The 21,781-nt window shown below is 39.1% G+C and overlaps 1 protein-coding gene across 1 annotated transcript in view; it reads right to left on the minus strand.

The window, feature by feature from the left end:
* Window positions 1–518: 518 nt before the first annotated feature.
* Window positions 519–21,781, minus strand: part of LOC144807732 (uncharacterized) — a 770,734-nt gene continuing 749,471 nt past the window's right edge. Inside the window, 3 exon segments of the mRNA XM_078673398.1 lie at window positions 519–1,170; window positions 1,370–1,552; window positions 1,786–2,844. Of these exon segments, the coding sequence (XP_078529524.1) occupies window positions 884–1,170; window positions 1,370–1,552; window positions 1,786–2,844 (1,529 nt within the window). The 3' untranslated portion in view covers window positions 519–883.

Below are 21,781 nucleotides of genomic sequence, written 5' to 3' on the forward strand. Positions count from 1 at the left end.
AATATGATAATGAGCTCCTTCACTATTTTCCTTACTTGTGCTTCGCTTATTGGCATGACATGGGTCTATAAGTATAACAAATAAATATATAAATTCACAGGTGTTCAGTGTGTTTCTCTGGTGATGTCACACATTGACATGTATTTGGCTGGTTCTTCTATTTTTAGGTGAATACTAATCACATGCCGTTCCCCCTCCTTCAATTTCTCTTTCTTTTTCTCCCCCTTTCTTTCTCTTTCTCACTCTCTTTATCTCCCCCCCTCTCTATCTCCCACACACTCCTGTTAGCTTTAGCTTCATGAATGTCACAGCCACTTCTGGCATTCATACAACAAATCCTTCAGAACATTTGAGACCAAGGAACAATCAAGTGTGGAAGACGAGTTGCTGGGAGTTTAACTCTGTTTTATTGAATCTCAAACATCTAAATTGGCACATTACAACATATAGGCTTTTTATGTGGGATTTTGCTATTTCACCACATTCTTCAAACAGTCTGCTGCTTACAGTGGCTCAATTCTTGTAAAAAGTAGAGTTTGGCAAGACACAAAATTAATAGGGAGAGCCAAGTCGGAGAGGAGCCACAGGTCACACTTAGTTATAAGGCTCGCGGCACGAGCTGATCCATCAGCCAATAACAGTCTGTAAAAGATGCAGCAAACGTTACTTAAAAAAAGGTATATGTTATTTTATATCTAACAATGGGCTATTTCTTAAACACCTGTGCTTTGCTTTAGTTCATTACATATACTGCATATACTGAAGTGACATTTGTTAATAGTAATACATACATTTTACCAATGAAGCTTTTATCTCCAGAGCCCTGACAACATGTCCACTCTGGGTGTGTTGGGTTTATAGGTTTTATCACTAATCCGACAAGTTAGTTGAGAGTACCGTTGTTAGTCCCAGTATTGTTCAGTGTTGCTTTTCCAGGTAGTGTGATCAGGTGCGATTGAATATTTTTCTTTATATCTCTTCTCAACCAAAAAAAATCAACAATATTATGTGTTCGCTGATGTGTTTGTAGGTTTGATAATTGACTAAAACTCTGCCCACATTCATTGCACTTGAATGGTTTTCCTCCTGTGTGAGTTAGCTGATGATACCTTAATTGGGAAGAGAAGCGAAAACTACTGCCACATTCACTACAATGATAGGGTTTTTACCCTGTGTGTGTTTGCTGATGTGTTTGAAGGCTTGATAACTCACTAAAGCACTTTGCACATTCACAGCACTTGAATGGTTTTCCCCCTGTGTATATCCGCTGATGACTTTGTAGCTCTGATAATCGACTAAAGCTCTTCCCACATTCACAGCATTTAAATGGTTTTTCTCCTGTGTGACTTTACTGATGACGCCTTAATGCTGAATGGTTTTTCTCCTGTGTGAGTTCGCTGATGATACCTTAATTGGGAAGAGAAGCGACAACTACTGTCACATTCACTACAATGATAGGGTTTTCCCCCTGTGTGTGTTCGCTGATGACTTTGTAGCTCTGATAATCGACTAAAGCTCTTCACACATTCACTGCATTTAAATGGTTTTTCCCCTGTGTGTATTCGCTGATGACTTTGAAGGTTTTATAACTCACTAAAGCTCTTCACACATTCACAGCACTTGAAAGGTTTTTCACCTGTGTGTGTGTTCGCTGATGTCTTTGTAGAAGTGATAATTGACTAAAGCTCTTCCCACATTCACTGCAGTTGAATGGCTTTTCTCCTGTGTGTGTTTGATTATGTCTTTGAAGGTTTGATAACTCACTAAAGCACTTTGCAGATTCACTGCACTTGAATGGTTTTTCTCCTGTGTGTGTTCGCTGATGACTTTGTAGGTCTGAAAATCGACTAAAGCGCTTCACACATTCACTGCATTTAAAAGGTTTTTCTCCTGTGTGTGTTCGCTGATGTCTTTGAAGGCTTGATAAGTGACTAAAGCTCTTCACACATTCACTGCACTTGAATGGTTTTTCTCCTGTGTGTGTTCGCTGATGTCTTTGAAGGCTTGATAAGAGACTAAAGCTCTTCACACATTCACTGCAGTTGAATGGCTTTTCCCCTGTGTGTGTTTGATTATGTCTTTGAAGGTTTGATAACAGACTAAAGCACTTTGCACATTCACTGCACTTGAATGGTTTTTCCCCCGTGTGTGTTCGCTGATGACTTTGAAGGTGTGATAACTGACTAAAGCACTTTGCACATTCACTGCACTTGAATGGTTTTTCTCCTGTGTGTGTTCGCTGATGACTTTGTAGTTCTTCAAATCGACTAAAGCGCTTCACACATTCACTGCATTCAAAAGGTTTTTCTCCTGTATGTGTTCGCTGATGTCTTTGAAGTTGTGATGACTGACTAAAGCTCTTCACACATTCACAGCACTTGAATGGTTTTTCTCCTGTGTGTGTTCGCTGATGACTTCGAAACTGTGATGACAGACTAAAGCTCTTCACACATTCACAGCACTTGAATGGTTTTTCCCCTGTGTGCGTTCGCTGATGTCGTCGTAGAAGATATAACTGACTAAAGCTCATCCCACATTCATTGCACTTGAATGGTTTTTCTCCTGTGTGAGTTCGCTGATGATACCTTAATGCCGAAGAGAAGCGAAAACTACTGTCACATTCACTACAATTATAGGGGGTTTCCCCTGTGTGTGTTCGCTGATGTGTTTGAAGACTTGATAACTCACTATAGCACTTTGCACATTCACTGCACTTGAATGGCTTTTCCCCTGTGTGTGTTCGCTGATGTCTTTGAAGGCCTGATAACTGACTAAAGCACTTTGTACATTCACTGCACTTGAATGGCTTTTCCCCTGTGTGTGTTCGCTGATGTCTTTGAAGGCCTGATAACTGACTAAAGCACTTTGCACATTCACTGCACTTGAATGGCTTTTCCCCTGTGTGTGTTCGCTGATGTGCTTGGAGGTTTGATAAGTAACGAAAGTGATGGAGCAGATTTCATCTGCAGTCATGCATTGTTTTATTTTTTGTGCTTCAGACAGGCTGCATTTAAATTGCCACGCACATTTTGGTGCAGGTTAAAAACATGGCACATGAAAAACATGAAAAGTGAGGCCTATTCACTTCAGACTGAAAATGCTTTTGCTGAATTAAATTAACATGTGTTTTTTGCAATGTAGAGAAAAAGTGGCCTTTTTACCTTTGAAGATTTTTAATAGAATGTGTTTCTCTCTTCCCAGCACATCCATATAAACTAAATGTATTATTCCTGTCTTAATAGACTTTGACTTGTTGCATATTTTGATAAACATTTTCAGTTAATAACACCTCTTTTTATAATGTGTGTGAATTAATAATGCACTTGGGACACATAATGGACTGATTTACATGAAATTAATATTATCTTTGTGTTTGTTTTATTTTTGGGGCCTACACAAAACATGGCTGCCTGTGAATCCATCAAGGCTTTGACTTTCAATTTAATGAGAAGGGAGCATGCGCAGACTGTGGCAGCTTTCCTCATGACAAGAACAGCGTGAACTGCACATTCTTGTCATTCTGCCAATGTACCAGTTAGTTAAAAGTATCCATCTACTGCGCTGAGAAGGAAGAAGGATGAATTAGATTGAAACATTTTTCCTAGTAAATGTTGCAAATGTTTATAAATGTATTTATTCATGTATGCTTCTTTTGTTAGGACTAGTGAAGTCAGGTTTTTAGAATGAGTCAGGGAAGTGTGACCTCATGCCTTTATGACTGACCAATCACGTAAGGTTCTCCTGAAAAATGTTACATCTTTGTGTACTCTGCCAATAATTATGGTATAAATACTGTCCTCTCTGGATGGGAGCCACCACTTCTTCTTTTTTCTCAGCTCAGCTGGCTTCTATGGGTTAGGTACGAGAAACGTCCCGGGAGATTGCTCAAGGGCGGGCTTGCGTCCGAGGAGTGTCAGGGGGAGGTTTCTTGCTTCCACGTCATATCTTGGCACTTTATGCCACATTCCTTTGAGGCCTGTGAAGGGCGGGCTGCTTTCCTCTTTAGACACAGACAGACAGAGAGTGCAGTGGATCAGGATAGGATTAGATGCTAATATGTTTTGACTAATTAATTAGGTCTAAAAGATTTATTTGTCTTATGCATTTATTTCTCTTAATGGGAGATTTTTTGCCAACTATTCAATTATTGATTAGCTTTGCAAGACTATTTTTCTTAGAAACTCTTTAAGAATTGTGACTGAAATTTTGCGCCACATTTTCATAACTACATGTAATACTTATATGCAGACTGTAATGTGTTCTGTATTATTGATATTTTTCCTGTTTTCCAAAATTCTGTAACCTAATTGATATTTTACTAATGAATAAAGGGTCAGAGATAAATTAACTTTTTGACTAGAAAATAAAACCCTTTAAAATAATCAACAACTCTCTTTATTGGCTTACAATAATAATAGCATTTTGACTGTTCATCTTTATTTAAATTTCTCCTGATGGTAATACATGGTGTGAAGGGCCCAACACCTTTTGAGCGGTAAAATAGAGGTAGCATGAGGGTTTTGCATTGAGAAACTACCAGAAGAAATTACCGCTCTCTATCAGTTTTTGGTAAGCAGAGGATGGTCATTATTGATTAGTTTGGTGATTATTAATTATTGATTTCACCATCAACTACTCAACTAATGGATCATTGACCTTAAGAGGGAAATAAAATAATTGCCCAAGTTAGATAAATGTCCAAGTCCTGATTCCTGACTCCAATGCTCAGAACCTGAAGACTGGCAAAGCAGTACTGGCAGGTGATGCAAGAAGAGGTGTGAGTATCAATAGGGTTGTGAAATGTTGTTAATATGCTAGCATGTATTTTTGAAGTGTTGAAAATAGTAAGGATTTTTACTGTTGGTGATATTTTGCTCATTTTGAATTGATGGTGTTATTGATTATATTGGTAATTTCATAGGACATAATTTTTTGGTTATTGATTACATGTTTTAACTCTTCATGTTAAGTTAGTGTCTTGTTCTATGTTGTCTGGAACACGCAGGTATGCACACCTGTGGAATCCCGGGAAGGAATAGCGGGTGGTAAATGGAAGCCACACTGCACTGAGGTTACTCGTCTGTTGGAATAACACTGAGAAGCTAGGTAGTGCTGGCAGTGTTAAATTAGGGACTATTTTCTGTGTGAGTGATTAATAGCAAAGAGTTCGCTGGTGAAACTTTGGTCTGATATAACCTAGAAAGGGTCACACCAAAGGAGTAGCAGGTTCTTCTGAGCTTGATTGATAGCAAAAGGGTTCGCTGGTGAAACTTTGGCCTAAGATATATCCTGAAGGATAAGTCCAAAGGAGTAGCAGGTTCTTCTGAGCTTGATTGACAGCAAAAGGGTTCGCTGGTTAAACTTTGGCCTAAGATATATCCTGAAGGATAAGTCCAAAGGAGTAGCAGGTTCTTCTGAGCTTGAGTGAAAGGTAAGCGGAAGGGATTTACCTGTAGTGTTTGAAGAGTAAACGGAAAGTCTTACTTTGTGAAGGGTAAGCGGAATGTGTTACTCGCAGTGAATATAAATCTATCCTTTATTTAGCACAACAGACAGAGTAGCGAATGTATTTATGTTGTTACTAACAGAGTTATTGATTAAGAGAAATATTGCAGTAAGATTTTGTGGAGGGTCAGTGGTAGGAGTAAAACTGACTGAAATTTAGATTGACAGCTTTGGAGAAAAGAAATTGCATTGAACTATTGCAAAAATGAAACTGTTTGAAGGTTTAAAGAAGCTGTTAGGAGGTAAAGTGAAAAAATCGTTTTTTATTGGTGATGCTCCTGAAGGAACACCTGTGCATTTTATGTCTACCAGTTTGGGACAAAACACATGTATGTGGGTTCAACAATGGTGCAAGATTACTGAAAAAGAGGGTGCTTTGAGGTTTCCAAAAGATGGTACTTTTGAATTGCAAATTATTGACAAATTAAGGGAAGTGTTATGTGAAATAAAGACACCATCTAAAGCTGCACAATTTGAGGCCTTAAGCCTGTGGGAAAAGACAGCAAGAGAGAAAGCAAGTGAGGATGAAAAGGTAAAGCACCATATACAGGAGAAGGGAATTAATGCTGAAAAAGAGCTTCAAATAAATAATAATTCAGGGGATGAAATAATGGATGCATTGTTAACTGAGTGTCCACCACTTTATGTGGTTCCCATGAAAAATACTGAAAATAGTGCACCAGTAAATACTACAGGGGCTACTGCTTCTGTTGAACAGAGAGAAATACAGACTGAGAGAACTGTGCAGACATTTTATATTGAACCATTACCTGTTGATTCAGTACTGACAGTGATACCTCCAGGTGTTACTGCTTCAAATGTGCCTGATTTAGTCAAAGAATTGCAAACTGCAGATGCACAGATAATGCCTAGAAAAATTATGACTGTCCCAATTAATATGGGCCCTACTGAAAAGGTGCAAAGGGCTGCAGAAGGAGTGATTTTGCCAGAGTTTATTTCAGAAACTCAGAATACACAGATTATTGAACAGAAATTACCCCAAGCACTGAAAGGCGAGGGAAAAATGGTATTTACAACATCTGCAGCCCAGGATAAAATGAATGTAATTGAAAATGGGATTTTTCAAACCTGCTCTGAGGAAGCAGCAGTGATTAAAAATATAGAAAACATGGGGGAACATATTAACACAGGCCCTGAAAAAGAGAAACAGCTTAGTGTTTTAAATTCAACATGTGAACATGAAGAAATTAACTGTCCCTGCTCTTTAAATAATGAAAATGTGAACCAGTGTCAAGAAAAAGAATTAATTTCCCTGAGTAAGGAAACAGCTACATGTTCATTAATTACTCATAATGGACTGACAGATTTGGCTCAAAAATATAAAACTGATGTTTCAGGAAGTTTTCCATTTCAGAAAAGTTTCAGGGTACACATGGATGATGAAGCAAATGAGAAAATGTATTCTTCAGAAATGCAATTGCACATTGCAGAAATAAAATATTTTTTAAAATGCAATGGGTTTGAGAAATTAGGAGACAAGTGGGCACGAAAACATGAGAAGAAAAAGAAACAACCAGACCTAGAAAGGAAACTGCCTAAGGAAAAGAAGCCACCAGATATAATTGGGAAAAATAATAAGCAGAATGAGGGAGAAGCTTTTGCTTACTCATTGAGAGAAATGGTGGGAGAAGTGCATGTTCATATGCCACAGAATAAAAGTGAACTTGCAGCATTTCTGAACACAATCCCACAATTGAGAGACACATTTATGCTGTGGTACCCACAAGTTGATGGATTTGATGAAATATTGAAAGAGCTGTGCATTAATTTGGAAATGTTCTTTTATATTGCCATGCTGACTAAATTGTGGTTTGAATCTAAAGTTGTTGTTCAAGGGCCAGGTGAGGAGACAGTGAAAATGGTTTGCATGAATGCACCATCATTTTCTGTTGTTATGGAGGAAAATATAGCAGTGATATATTTCCTAAAGGGCAGAGTGCTAGCAAAGGATGTTGATTGGGTACAGATTAAAAGAGCACAGGATGGAAGTAAAGGTGTTTTGGTTTGTGCAAATTCAGGTATGGATGTTGTACTGCTGGAAAATGTGTCCTTTTGCCATCTTTATAACAGATTTGAGCATTGGAAGAAGAAAACTAAATTTAAACATGATGCACAAAAACATGGAGAAATGCAGGTGCAAAATATGCCAGTTAAGCAAATGCAAATGTCAGTTCAGAAACAGGTACCTATGGCAGAAATTTTTCAAGCACAGATGGTCCCACAAAATATGGAAAATGCTAACATTAATTTAAATGAGTTGCCCAGAGTAAATGTGAATTGTTTCCAGAGACAAAAACAGAACCCAGTCCAACAGGTTGCTCTTTTTGCAAATGAGAGTTTTAACACTCACAATTCTGAATTTACCAATTCCATTGTGAGGGCAGTGGAAAGTCCAGATTTAGTTGCAGGAGTTTTAAAGAAAGAAATTACAAACCAAGTATTAGAAAATTTTGCACCAAAATTAGGCCCATTTGAGGAAGATTGCAAAACTGTTGTCTGTGACTCAGGCCTAGCAGGAAAACAATTATTTTGCAAATTAAGCAGCACAGATTACTGTACACCAGATAATGTTATTTTTCAGATTCCTGATGAGGATGTACATTTTAAAATGGCCCATCAAGAGACAGTTGTAGCATTGTTTTCAGAAAAGACAGTTGAAAAATTACCTTCTGCCTTGGAAAAAATATTAAACACAGAAATAAGAGAGTTCACAGAGAAGGATGCCAGGCTAATAACATGTGCTGAACATGTCTTATTAAAATTTGAACCAGATGACATGTATTCAGGAACACAATCAGTTGCAGGAATTTTACCAATAAAAGGATTTTTGATGGAACTGATTGGAAGTTTGTGTAACTTTCTGATCATAGGTTCACAGAAAATAAATGAAAAGAACAGAATAGTGCAGGAGATTAAAAGCATATTTTTTCCATGTTGTCCTGTGGTACCGAATCCAGCCAATATATTTTTTCACATTCCATGTGGTGAAGAATGGCTTATTTTTATTGATTTTTGCCAAGTTCATGTCACAGTGCCATTGCATGAGAATAGTCAGGAGTACTGTCAAAAAGAAGATGAATGTCTGGGACACAAAATTGGAAAGGGAGGTAGAAAGGTGTCACCAGAGAAGGTGGAAATAATTTCCAAGATGAATCCACCTCAAATTCAGAAAGAAGTCAGGACATTTTTGGGAATGGTTAGCTGCTGTAGAGAGTGGTTACTAAACCTTTCCCTAGTGGCTAAGCCTTTACTGAGGCTGACACACTCAGGTGTGTCTGATCCGCTTCCATTGGACAACAACTGCACAAAAGCATTCCTAGAGTTGAAAGAGAAAAAATGGCGCGCCCCAGCACTAGGAATGAAAGTTTATTTGAAAGAAAATACACTAATTTGCAGTGAGAGGGAGGGCTGCGCTCTCTCATTGCTTATTCAAAAAGATGAATGTTTTCAAGGGTCTGTGATGTATTGCCCAATGGCCTTTGACCCTAACTTCACAGAAATGTCAGCAAATGGATTGGATTGTGATGAAACTGAAAATGAGTGTCTAAATATCATGAAAATATGCATAAAGCCAAATTCAGACTTGAAGGATGAACATCTGAGTCAGCCCAACAATGTCCATTTTGTAGATGGCCCATGTTTGAAAGGTGACACATTAAAAGCAGCACATGCTGTGCTCCTTATACATGATGTTGTCAAAGCTTCATGGCTTTTAGTAATTACCCCAGCCCAAAATTCGAAATTGATTGCCCTTACCATAACATGCAGTATATCTGCTCAATTGGGAGTCACTGTTGTCATGGGAGAGAGAAATGCTAATTCAGTTGCACAAAATTGTGTTCTGTTAGCATATACATTCTATGGAATCTTCACAGTTAAGTTTAAAGAGGCTCAAGAAAATGTTTTTGAAGCAGCACAACAGGGTTGTATCAGAACTGTTTTTGAGAAAAATGACAACTGCAAAGTGACAAATGTGTTATTGCAAAGACTGATGCCCAGGTATAAATTGCCAGTTTCTCTGAAATCAGATCATAATGTGGTCTCAAAGATAATGAGTGCAGAACAACAGATTGGACAAGAAATGGATTGTAGCTATCTGCCTGAAGTGTCACGCATAATAAAGCAACACAATGGCAGCACTGAGTTACCTTTTGCAAAAGACTGTGTTTCAGCAACACTAAAGTGGCTTGAAAATGCATATGCAAATGCACTTGTGGAAAACACTGATGAGAACACTAGCCATGGCTGTGTAGGTCTGGTTGATGTACAGTGTGCAGTTTCTCACCAGATTGCAGCTGCTACACAAGATCTGCATAATGGATGGTGCAACGGTTTTGATCTGAGAGATGTTGTGGTGAAACATCTGAATCTGATCAAAGTGAAAATAAGAGTGAAAGGCCTTGGTTGAAAAAGTGCAAAGGATTGATGGTGCTCTGTCAGAGTTTCTCAGCACCTAAGTAGTCCAATTTGCATGGAAAGTATGAGCCATACTGATGACAAGCTGATGACAATGAGTAAAGAAATGCTGAAACTGTCCTGTTGAATTCCTTTTTTATTATTTTAGTTACTTATTTTAAAGAAGACTAACTGTTCCAAGAAGCTACTTACAGATCTCTGCACTAAAACATTTGAGCTTTGCTATATATGATCTGATTACAGACCAAACTTATGTTTTGCCTTAGAAATAAGAAGTAACATTCTTTATGCTCAGCTTTGCAATTAAAAAAAAAAATATATATATAAAAAAAAAAATATATATATATATATACTGTCACTTGTGAAATGAAATATGTGTGATTAATTATAAATCATTTTATTATGATTTGAATTATCAAGAGGGTGGATTGATGGAGCAGATTTCATCTGCAGTCATGCATTGTTTTATTTTTTGTGCTTCAGACAGGCTGCATTTAAATTGCCACGCACATTTTGGTGCAGGTTAAAAACATGGCACATGAAAAACATGAAAAGTGAGGCCTATTCACTTCAGACTGAAAATGCTTTTGCTGAATTAAATTAACATGTGTTTTTTTGCAATGTAGAGAAAAAGTGGCCTTTTTACCTTTGAAGATTTTTAATAGAATGTGTTTCTCTCTTCCCAGCACATCCATATAAACTAAATGTATTATTCCTGTCTTAATAGACTTTGACTTGTTGCATATTTTGATAAACATTTTCAGTTAATAACACCTCTTTTTATAATGTGTGTGAATTAATAATGCACTTGGGACACATAATGGACTGATTTACATGAAATTAATATTATCTTTGTGTTTGTTTTATTTTTGGGGCCTACACAAAACATGGCTGCCTGTGAATCCATCAAGGCTTTGACTTTCAATTTAATGAGAAGGGAGCATGCGCAGACTGTGGCAGCTTTCCTCATGACAAGAACAGCGTGAACTGCACATTCTTGTCATTCTGCCAATGTACCAGTTAGTTAAAAGTATCCATCTACTGCGCTGAGAAGGAAGAAGGATGAATTAGATTGAAACATTTTTCCTAGTAAATGTTGCAAATGTTTATAAATGTATTTATTCATGTATGCTTCTTTTGTTAGGACTAGTGAAGTCAGGTTTTTAGAATGAGTCAGGGAAGTGTGACCTCATGCCTTTATGACTGACCAATCACGTAAGGTTCTCCTGAAAAATGTTACATCTTTGTGTACTCTGCCAATAATTATGGTATAAATACTGTCCTCTCTGGATGGGAGCCACCACTTCTTCTTTTTTCTCAGCTCAGCTGGCTTCTATGGGTTAGGTACGAGAAACGTCTCGGGAGATTGCTAAAGGGCGGGCTTGCGTCCGAGGAGTGTCAGGGGGAGGTTTCTTGCTTCCACGTCATATCTTGGCACTTTATGCCACATTCCTTTGAGGCCTGTGAAGGGCGGGCTGCTTTCCTCTTTAGACACAGACAGACAGAGAGTGCAGTGGATCAGGATAGGATTAGATGCTAATATGTTTTGACTAATTAATTAGGTCTAAAAGATTTATTTGTCTTATGCATTTATTTCTCTTAATGGGAGATTTTTTGCCAACTATTCAATTATTGATTAGCTTTGCAAGACTATTTTTCTTAGAAACTCTTTAAGAATTGTGACTGAAATTTTGCGCCACATTTTCATAACTACATGTAATACTTATATGCAGACTGTAATGTGTTCTGTATTATTGATATTTTTCCTGTTTTCCAAAATTCTGTAACCTAATTGATATTTTACTAATGAATAAAGGGTCAGAGATAAATTAACTTTTTGACTAGAAAATAAAACCCTTTAAAATAATCAACAACTCTCTTTATTGGCTTACAATAATAATAGCATTTTGACTGTTCATCTTTATTTAAATTTCTCCTGATGGTAATACATGGTGTGAAGGGCCCAACACCTTTTGAGCGGTAAAATAGAGGTAGCATGAGGGTTTTGCATTGAGAAACTACCAGAAGAAATTACCGCTCTCTATCAAAAGCACTTCACGCATTCACTGCATTTAAATGGCTTTTCCCCTGTGTGTGTTCGCTGATGTCTTTGAAGGTCCGATAATCGACTAAAGCTCTTCCCACATTCATTGCAATTGAATGGTTTTTGTCCTGTGTACGTGTGCTGATGAAGCTTGCGTTTTGATGACAAACTAAAGCTGTTGCTGCATGTGTATGATTCTTCTTTCTTGGGTAGTGTCTGCGGGTCGGGTATATATTTGTCTACAGCCCATGACTGCATTTCCTGATGGGCCAACATGGCTGATAAAGCACTTGTGTTTTTCTTGCACACTTTATATGTGTGCAGTATTTCGCATGTTTGATTTCAGTTTTAACATTTAAATGCAATAGCCACCAAATATTTGCCACACTCCAAATACGTAGAAGGTGTCTTTGTAGGCGATTGTGACTTTAGATTGGATTATGGCTATGCACGCTTGCGGGTAAAGATGTATCTTCCTTCTGGCCGGTGCAAATCGGGACAGTCTGCTGTATTGTAGATACAAGAACTCCTCTTTCCTTTACCCTTCTGTTGTCTGGCTCCGCTCTGTTGTGCTTTTCTCTGGTTACTGTGGTTTGGCCAGAAAGAGTTTACAATACACCTAGAGCACGGAATGATGGCTTGTCATCATTTGACAAAACAGAACACTGTGGTAATCACATCATACCGATACCATGATCAAAGCTGGTGTTAGGCACTTGTTTATACAGGAGGTGGTTTGTTATTGTTGTTGCCTTCATTTTCCTAAGGTCATTTCTTTGCCTTGTGGCGTGGAGGTGCACAGCTCAGACTCTTACAATCACTGAACTGCCCTTGATGCTTCATCCGGAATCTGTCAGTTTATGTGCAGGTTCCCCTGTTGCCGACTGCGCTTATGTTTTCCTGAATACTGAAGCTCATTATTTCTGCTGGTATTGAAGATTTACCGCATTTGCTTCATTATTGATGGTCATTTCTCACATTCAAGGCTTGTTTTCTGTTGGATGTAAAGATATCTAAAATTACTGAATTGAAACATAATGGAATAAGAATTCACAATGTTTAACTGGTTGTAAAAGACATTTTGGGGGAGATTTACCAAATCTCCACGCAATACAGCGCAACCCACCCTCCCCGAGCGAGGCTGCGATGCGTTACACAACAGGGAGGGAGCAGGAGAGCACCATATTTTCAAAGATATGGCTCTCTCCTTCCCTTTCCCTTGCGCTGGCACTGATTACAGCAGCCCTGTGCCATGCACACACCTTAGCAACAGAGCGCTTGTAGTGTAGTTCCTAAATCCCTAATAGGCTCTGCGCATTGGAATAATATACACTATAGTTTTAGCATAGGACTGAGGTCAGTATGCTCCTATCGAGTACATTAAACTTAATTACTTGTGTGTGCCAGCTAACTCAGAGGTCACTAGAAACTTCTCAAAATTACAAGAAGGGATTAGTTTCTGACAACTGCATAAACATGACAACTATGTTTCCCTTTAGAATCGGAACAGTCTCAGAATCGTGGAAACAATAGATAACAGTTTCGTCAATCGTGCATGCTTTGTTTCTACAGAGTGGTACACAGAAATAGATAGGCGTTTCAATAAAAAGGGGAACAGTCTTATTTCTCGTACAAGAGATATGAACTGCTACAATCGTAAGACAGAATGCAAAGTATAATACGTACAGCATTAGCAGTAGGATTAGATAATACTGCTATAGCATGGTTTGTAGCTATGACATACATTCATAAAAATGTCACATCAAACGTATGAATCCTGCGTCCACAAGATACATTCCAACCTTGCACTCCTTTCTATTTCAACAATGAATTAATCCATATATTCAGATGATTTCATGATTCCATTGTACATTTATTGGTAACAAAGATTTTCAATTTTTTCCCAAATTTTCATTTGAATATTTCATTTCATATTCAACAATTCTTTCTTTGCCCAATGCATTTCAAGCATATAGCCCTTCATCAGGGGACTTCTTAATATCTAGAAACAGTGTCATATGTCATTATAAATGTCTTATATTGTTAAAAACATAAACATAAACAGGTACTTTAAATGTTTTCAAATACATCCACATAGATATCCATATCATATTAAATGTTCATCATATGATCCAATTGGTCTTTTAAAGCAATCACCTTCTTATATACCCAGTTTTACCTTATATCCCTTGTGATGTTAAACCTTATTATGCCCTAGAATGTATAGTCGCCGTAATGTTTACACTGACCTTATATTTTTTAGCGAGGTTCTTTTTAGTGCTGTGGGGTGAGATTAATCACGGTGTTAAAGTTGCATGAATTTAAGTAACTGTTTACCGATGCTCTCTATTTGTATTAGAAAACCTTTTTTCATGTGTGTTCTCACCTTGTTTTAGTGAAGATTCACCCTCTCCTCGTTATCGTCGGTGTGCGACGCTCTCTACCAAACATCTCTATGATCCGCTCTCCAATGCCCTGTTCTAGTCACGTGGGAATCGTGTAATAGACATAGAGGACGTCTAACCTAAATTTTACGGGAGTTATCGAGTACTGTTCTTTTCGAAAAAAAAAGAATGTGTGTAAATAACTTTATTAACACCCAGAACGGGCTTAGCTGTTAGACATATAGCTTGGTGTCTCCCTGGCTCTAAAATGCTAAATTTTTGTTGGCTTGCATTATGTTTTGCTTCATTGAAGTGTACTGCCACCGTTGATTTAAGATTATTCAAACGGATGTTGCTTTTATGTTCGATTATTCTAGTTTTAATTTTTCTTTGTGTAGATAGCTATGGTTTAGTTTGCTATAGTTGCCAATAGTCCTTCTAGGTTCTAGTCTGCTTCATACCTTAGAATGAGAGAGGTTGGAATCTCTTTACGGGTCTCGATCTTTTAACACCCCGCAAGGGGAATCAGAAAACACTGGAGCTGGATTCTTTGGATGGCAGCATCTGGTCAGTGAGTCAGGCGGGATTCGTACTTCCTTCAGAACTTGAAGTGGTCCAGCCGTGCAAGTATACAGCCGTAGCTTGCCATAGTAATTGAAGGTATATTTATACCTTGAAGGTGTTTAGGAATGCCAGTTTTGACGTAAAAGTCGGGCAGAGGAACGTCATGAATGAACCCCTAAGGAATAGATGTTCATACATAATAAATGAGTTCTTGGAGAAATCAATATTCCAAGCAAGGGGAAGTCCTAAAGGCTTAAGAGTCTTGTTTTCCAAGAACTCACTGTGATGTAGATGAGCGGATGTTGTTGACCATGCCTGTATTTGGTTTGCATGGATAATGCCTAAATAAGGGTTTGATTTCTATGCCTATATAAGGACATTTAGAATTGTGCCGATATAAGGGCGTAAATCGGGAAACCTATATGCGGTATCTAAATCGACACACAACACCCACTCCAGTTTCGCATGAACGACATTACTAAATCCTAAATATGTCAAACATATCTAAAATAGAGTTTTCACATGATATGCTAAAATCATTTCTAAAAACATTTAGCTAAAGCATGAATTTTAAAACTATTGCTATGTATAAAATGGCAATGGTGCTGTACATATTAAAGCAATGTTTCATTCTAAGCATAAATTGGCACTGAATGCTAAATGAATGAACCATAATTATACACACATGATGAAATGGCTCGTAAATACAGAAGAAAAAAGGCCGAAAACATTTCATGTCAGATTACATAAATCAAATGTTATTGTCTAGAAAGTGTTTCAAAGAAATCTGTTCTCTAAGAATAGGTCTACTATATGCAGATTACTGTGCCAAAAATGAAAAATAAAAATTTGGAGAAAATAAATGAATCATCGGAAAAAGTTCCAAGTTTAGGGCCCGATTCACAGTACTGACTTAAGACAAAACTTTTGGTATTCATAGAAGTTAGGATTTTGTCTTAAGACAGACTTAAGACAGACTTAAGTTAGGATTCTGTCTTAAGTCTGTCTTCAGACAAAATCCTAACTTCTGTGAGTACCAAAAGTAGTAAGTTTAGGATTTTGTCTTAAGTTAGTACTGTGAATCAGCCCCCCTGTCTCTTGTTTTAAAAAAATTGAAGGTCAAATTTAGAGTCTCACGGTACACTGTGTGCCTTAATCAAAAGTCAGTGTTCGGAGTTGGAGAAAACATAAAATCTTCCAGTCCTGTAGACAAAAAGTCATCTACCGTTGTAGGTGAAAGTTCAATTTACCTCATTTAGAAGATCAATCACACACAGATGAGAATCATCGTCTTCAGCATTGGACGCATCAGGAATGTTCAAATCGGATGTTACCTGAGTGCCTGTTGTTTCCTCTCGTACCTCAGCAGCAGCAATTTGCATCTGTGAGGTCTCAATGAATGCTGTCATTAGGATTGGTAGCCTCTGGGGACAACACATAGCATGGGCCGTTACTGGGCCCAGCAGAGCATTGATATCCGTAGGCATGACTGATGGGAGTGTTAGACAGATGTCTAGCATGCATTCTTCACCTCAAAGCAGGCAGTGTAGGACAGGTAAGATGCAATCTTGCCAAATTGGTCTAAATAACACAAACCATGTGGTATTTAGGTCTCGTAGAGGAGGTTAACCTCAAATTTGGACGATGCGCTCACGACATTTCATCTCCAGTAGAGCTTGCTCTATGGTGCTTGGAGTGGTGCTAGTGATTTGGCTTGCCATATCTTAGCAGTAGGAGTAAAAAGAGTATCCCTGCAACAAGTCCCAAAAGAAGCAGCAGCCCGCCAAACACAGAGTGCACAAAATTGGGAGTATTCCGAGGACTGCTTCAAAAGGTATTAACACTCCTGCACACACGTTCTTAAATACATGAACAATATCGCTCGTATTAGACATGTTTAAGATACATTGCAACATTTCTGAGAAATGTACAGGGCAGTTTATATTCAAAAGGGCTTGTATCTCTGCAGAGGTCCTTTCAACTTGTAGAGCAAAGGTTCCTTTGGCCGAGGTAATAGGCACAGTTTGTTGTAAAAGAATGGCTTTCATTCTGCTTAGAGTATCAATTTGTATAGAAGAGATGTTCAATGAAGGCCATAGTGGCGACTCCCTGACTGTGTCTATTTGGGGGAACAAGACCTGCATACAGCAAGCGAACCTGGATGTAACCGTTACTAAATATGGAATACCTGGCAACATGCCACAGCAGCTGTTATCATTCAACATAAAGTAACTCCCATTCGAAAGTTTTTAGAAAGTTGGATTAATCACTGCAGTCGGTGAACCTTGCAGGTGGCAGGATACCTTTGAAGTAGAACCATCACAGGCCTTGTAAGTTAATGCCCTGGCATATGAGAGAACCGCGGAGTGCGTTTTCACAGTTAGTACCGCTCAGAAACACTTCAAGCCCCCCACTCCAACATCTGTGTGTGTAAGGTAAATCCCAGGATGTCTTGATGTATCCTTTACTCAACCTTTCATATTTGCCTGCTGGTATATGTTTTAGGCAATACTGAAATGGAAAGTTGTAACAGGCAGAGTGATTTTACCATGTATTATCCACTCAGTAGCTGGTTTTTCTGCCACGGTGAATGGTAATCTTTCCAGTTTTTCAAAGCTAAGCACCATGTATTCTGCATCCCTTTGTGCCAGTTTGATCTGTTTATCAGTAAGATTGAATTCTGAAAACAGTGATGTAGTATTGATTAAACGCCAAGGCACATAGCCTGCACGCAAGATTTGTAGTGTCCAGCCTAATAGCATGATAGAACATAGTTGCAACATGGCCAAGTCTTGTTCCATAATGTCTACGGCAGAAGACACAATTCTGTCCAATGAATATATTCTGGACAACAGAGTCGTTAACCCATTGTCTACAACAGCGAGATATTTCTCTAAATTAATACAATCAATTTCTCGTATTCTTTCTGCAGTCTCTGCTTGGGTAACCTTCCATACTTCATTAAAGGCAGGGTAGATACCGGCAAATATAAAATGTTTTTGACGCAGTTTTCTTGGTCCTAGCAAGAAATCCCTAAAGTCTGCGCCTTCTTAAAGTAAAGTCAAGTGTGGTTTCACACCCTCTAGTGTAGCTTTCTGTAGCCAATCAAGGCAAAGTTTCCCTACACTATATGTTGGTATTACCCCTGGATGCTGTATTTGAATATAGCGTGGGTCTGGCCTATTGATGGTGAAACCCTGTGTTTTGGTCTGGAATCTATCTTGACAGTTGTTTGTGTCTGTGTGCCAGAGCAATCATTTGTTTCAATCTGGGTCTGATCTGTTGTGAAGCAAAATAGTATGTACTTCGATCTCCCCCTGTGTAGTGCTAATACTTGCAGGTGCAGGTGTGGACGGAGTGTTCATGTCTTTGATCTTGGCTAACCTGAGGTTACGTGGATCTCGATTTCGCTTCATATTCAGCCGTCATTTCATGCTTAGCCGCCATTTTGTGTTGCCTCACTCAGGTAGCACGACTAAATGCGGTAAACGTGGTGTTTTTGCCTTTTCAGCTGCTGTGTGTCTTTTTGATTAAAGAGTAACCCTTGTCCATGTTTACAAAACCAATGTCAGGGTCTGGCCGAGTTCGCAAAGCCATGTCTAGACTGATTAATCCATGCCTTACTCCACTGTTTGAGTACCACCATTCTTTTCAACTTTATCTTGTTTAGCTGGCCTTCACTATTCTCTTTGTGTGTTCTCTTGTTACATAGCCTATCTTTTGAAGCATTCTACACATGTTTTACCACCTGCAAATTAAATTACGAGCACTAGTGTTGATTAACTTGAGGGGAGGTGAGCACACGGGGTCTGAAAGGAAGGTGTGTTTTAGACATCCGATAGCTTGTTTTCGAATGATTCCTGTTTGTCAGTTTTGTGTGCTTTGGGGCTTGTCATTGTAAACTTGTTCTGTATAAAAGACTTTGCGCTACGGAATGAAGTCTCTAGAGAACTTACCCGTTTGGTACTTTTTAGACAACTGTGTTTAGCTGCAGCTAATAAACTTGTTATTCTACGCCTAACAGAGTGTCTCGTGTCTCTGTCTGTCAAGGCAGGTGAACCCGGAGATCTTAGGCGTGCCCTGCGCCGCTTGGCCCATAAGGTCAGTTTTTCCAATTGACGCCCAACGTAGGGCGACTTCAGTGGTAGTAGTTTTTGCCCGAAGGTCGTGAGGAGCTTTGCAAGAAAATTCCGGAGGATATCGCAAACCACGTGAGCGACCCCTGCATGTTGAAGTGGACCGAAGGTATTTTGAAGCGCAGCTACTCCTTCCCGACGGCTGCTGACGACTGCTGCCCTGACTGTCGCCCTGCCTTGGCCCTCTGGTGATGATCGGTATTGCGAGACGTTAGACTGACATCTGTTGGCGTGAGAAGAACATTTAGTTAAGTATTCGTGGGTAGCGCCCACTCTTTGTTTTTGTTTTTGTTATTCGATTAGCGCGCTAACCGAAGCCAAGGGGTAAGTACGTTTGTGCTGTGACTATATTGTCTAAACCCCCTTGACGTTTGTAAGAATGTCCAGTTCGTTACAAAATGCCTGGATTTAGTAAGTTTAGGAAATTTTGTTGTTTTGGTTGTTCTAGGGATTCCCGGCTAGAGGATTCTTGTCCGATTCCTCCAGTTGGATCTCCCATTTAGGAGCTCTATTCAAAACATGGTCTGGGTCCTATTGTTTTTAACGAAATATGGATCCGATATACAAAGAAGGATGGGGTTCTACAGTGTCCACAGAATGGTTCTTTTGAGTCTGATATACTAGATAATCTGGAAGCAATTCAATTTAATAGAAAAGCCCGGCCGGCAATGTTTGACTCTTTCCGCCTTTGGCGTAAGGAAGCGAAACAGAAAGAAATTAAGCAGATGAAAAAAGATAAGAAAGAGCAGAGTATTACGATTTTACAGGCTGCACAACAGTTTAAGAATGACGAAGCTGATCAGGTGATTGAGGTATCGGAAAGACAGCATCGTATGGCACTAGATAGGTGTTATCCTGTGTTACCTACTGCATCAAAGAGTAAGAATCCTGACGAAGATTTGTTTATTTCCCATTTATTAACGTTACCTCCACCTTATGTGTTAGGTGCTACCGCACCCCCATTACAACCTGTTGCTAATCCAGCTGTTCCGGTTCCTGCGCAATTGCCTATTCCCGTGATTCCACCACAGCCCCCTTTGCCAGCGACTTCTGTACCCCAATCTTCTGTGCCTCAGTCTCCTTTACCTGGTGTTTCTTTTGCTATCGATTCTTCTTCTGTTTTACAGAATACGTTGTCTCCTGTTTTAGTGTCGGATTCCCCTACAGCTCGACAACGTTTAGTCGACACAGTTTCAGGTCTTCTGTCACCTTTTCTTGGGTCTATGTATTTTTCTCCTGCGTCATCTCGAAGACAATCCCGTAGTCAGATTCCAGATTTGGAAGAACGGACTAAGTTAGATTCCCTTGCTCGTAATTGGATAGTGAGTAGTGTACAGTATAGTGTGCATGATATTTTGGATACTTTCCTTCAATGGAATGCGCCTACACAGAGGTATGTTTTCAATGCTATGTGCAATATCCTTATTAAAGGATGGGGAGATGTGGATCTGGATTCACCTCCTCAGGATTTATTTGAAGTACAGGATCAATTTGATAAGGGACTTATTGTGGGTCCTGCTGTGGAGAGCGTTATTCATAAGCTTGTTATTCTTCGTTCTTCCTTTTTCTCTCAAAATTCTCTTGAGTCTGATCCTGCGGTTTGTCGTAAAATGGCACAATATCCAATGCGAGAAGTTCCTCCGATATGGAGAGATGAAGTTCCTCAAGCAGGTGCTAATCCAGCCATTCCGGCTCATTTTCAGGGTATATGGGTACATGATCCTTGGAAAAGATCAGAAGTTTTGGTACTAAAACAGTCTTTACCGGACCCTCGTAAGAATCCTACTGGGTATTATAAAGAGTTGTCCCAGACTGTTGATGCATGTATCATGAATCTGGCAGATATTGATTTACTTATGGGAAATGTAGTTCCACAAGCGATCTGGACTAAGATTCGTAGACAAGATCATGATCAAGCTTTAGGTGGTAATTGGGCTGCTATTATGGCTGCAGATGCGGGACAAATAGGTGGTGCCAAACCTGATGATTTAATTACGGAATTACCTGGTAGAATAATAGATCTTATGAAAACGATGATGCCCGCTGTGCGCGTTAATTGGGATAAGTTAGCAGCATGCAAACAAAAGACCAATGAAAGTGGCTCCGATTTCTTTACTCGTTTCGAAGAGACTTTCATCGACCACAGTGGTCAGGATATGAGTACTGAAGGTGGACAGCCGTTGTTTGTAGATAAGTTTGTCTTTAATCTACTTCCAGAGTTGTCGCATAAATTGAAACAATCAGAGTTCATGGGCCGTTTCTTCAACTGCCCAGATATTAGCTACTGCTCAGTATTACGAAAATAGGGATAAGGAAGATAAGGAAAAAGTGGAGAAAAAGACTAAGGAATTAAAAACGAAGGTTCTTCTGCAACAGGCTTATCCCCCTCATTCTGCTCAGCCCCAATTTCAACAGCCCCCACAGTTTCAAAAGTTGTTGCAGAAACCGGTATCTTCAGCTCCGCGATTTCCGTTGGGTCCTAATCAATGCGCCTATTGCAAAGAGGATGGTGCATCGTCTCAGGACCGACGTCCCTCTCCCCCTCAGGACTCTACGAATTATTTTGATCAGCGAAGTTCTCAGTCTGCACAGTATTACAACAATGACTATTGTTTAGATAGTGAGAATGCTGAGTTTCATACCAGCTAGGACAGCCATAGACAAAGTAAGGGAGTCGTATCAGTTCCAGTGGATCAGGAGGGACCTTATGT

Source organism: Lissotriton helveticus, chromosome 1_2 (assembly GCF_964261635.1).
Source record: "Lissotriton helveticus chromosome 1_2, aLisHel1.1, whole genome shotgun sequence".
Classification (NCBI taxonomy): domain Eukaryota; kingdom Metazoa; phylum Chordata; class Amphibia; order Caudata; family Salamandridae; genus Lissotriton; species Lissotriton helveticus.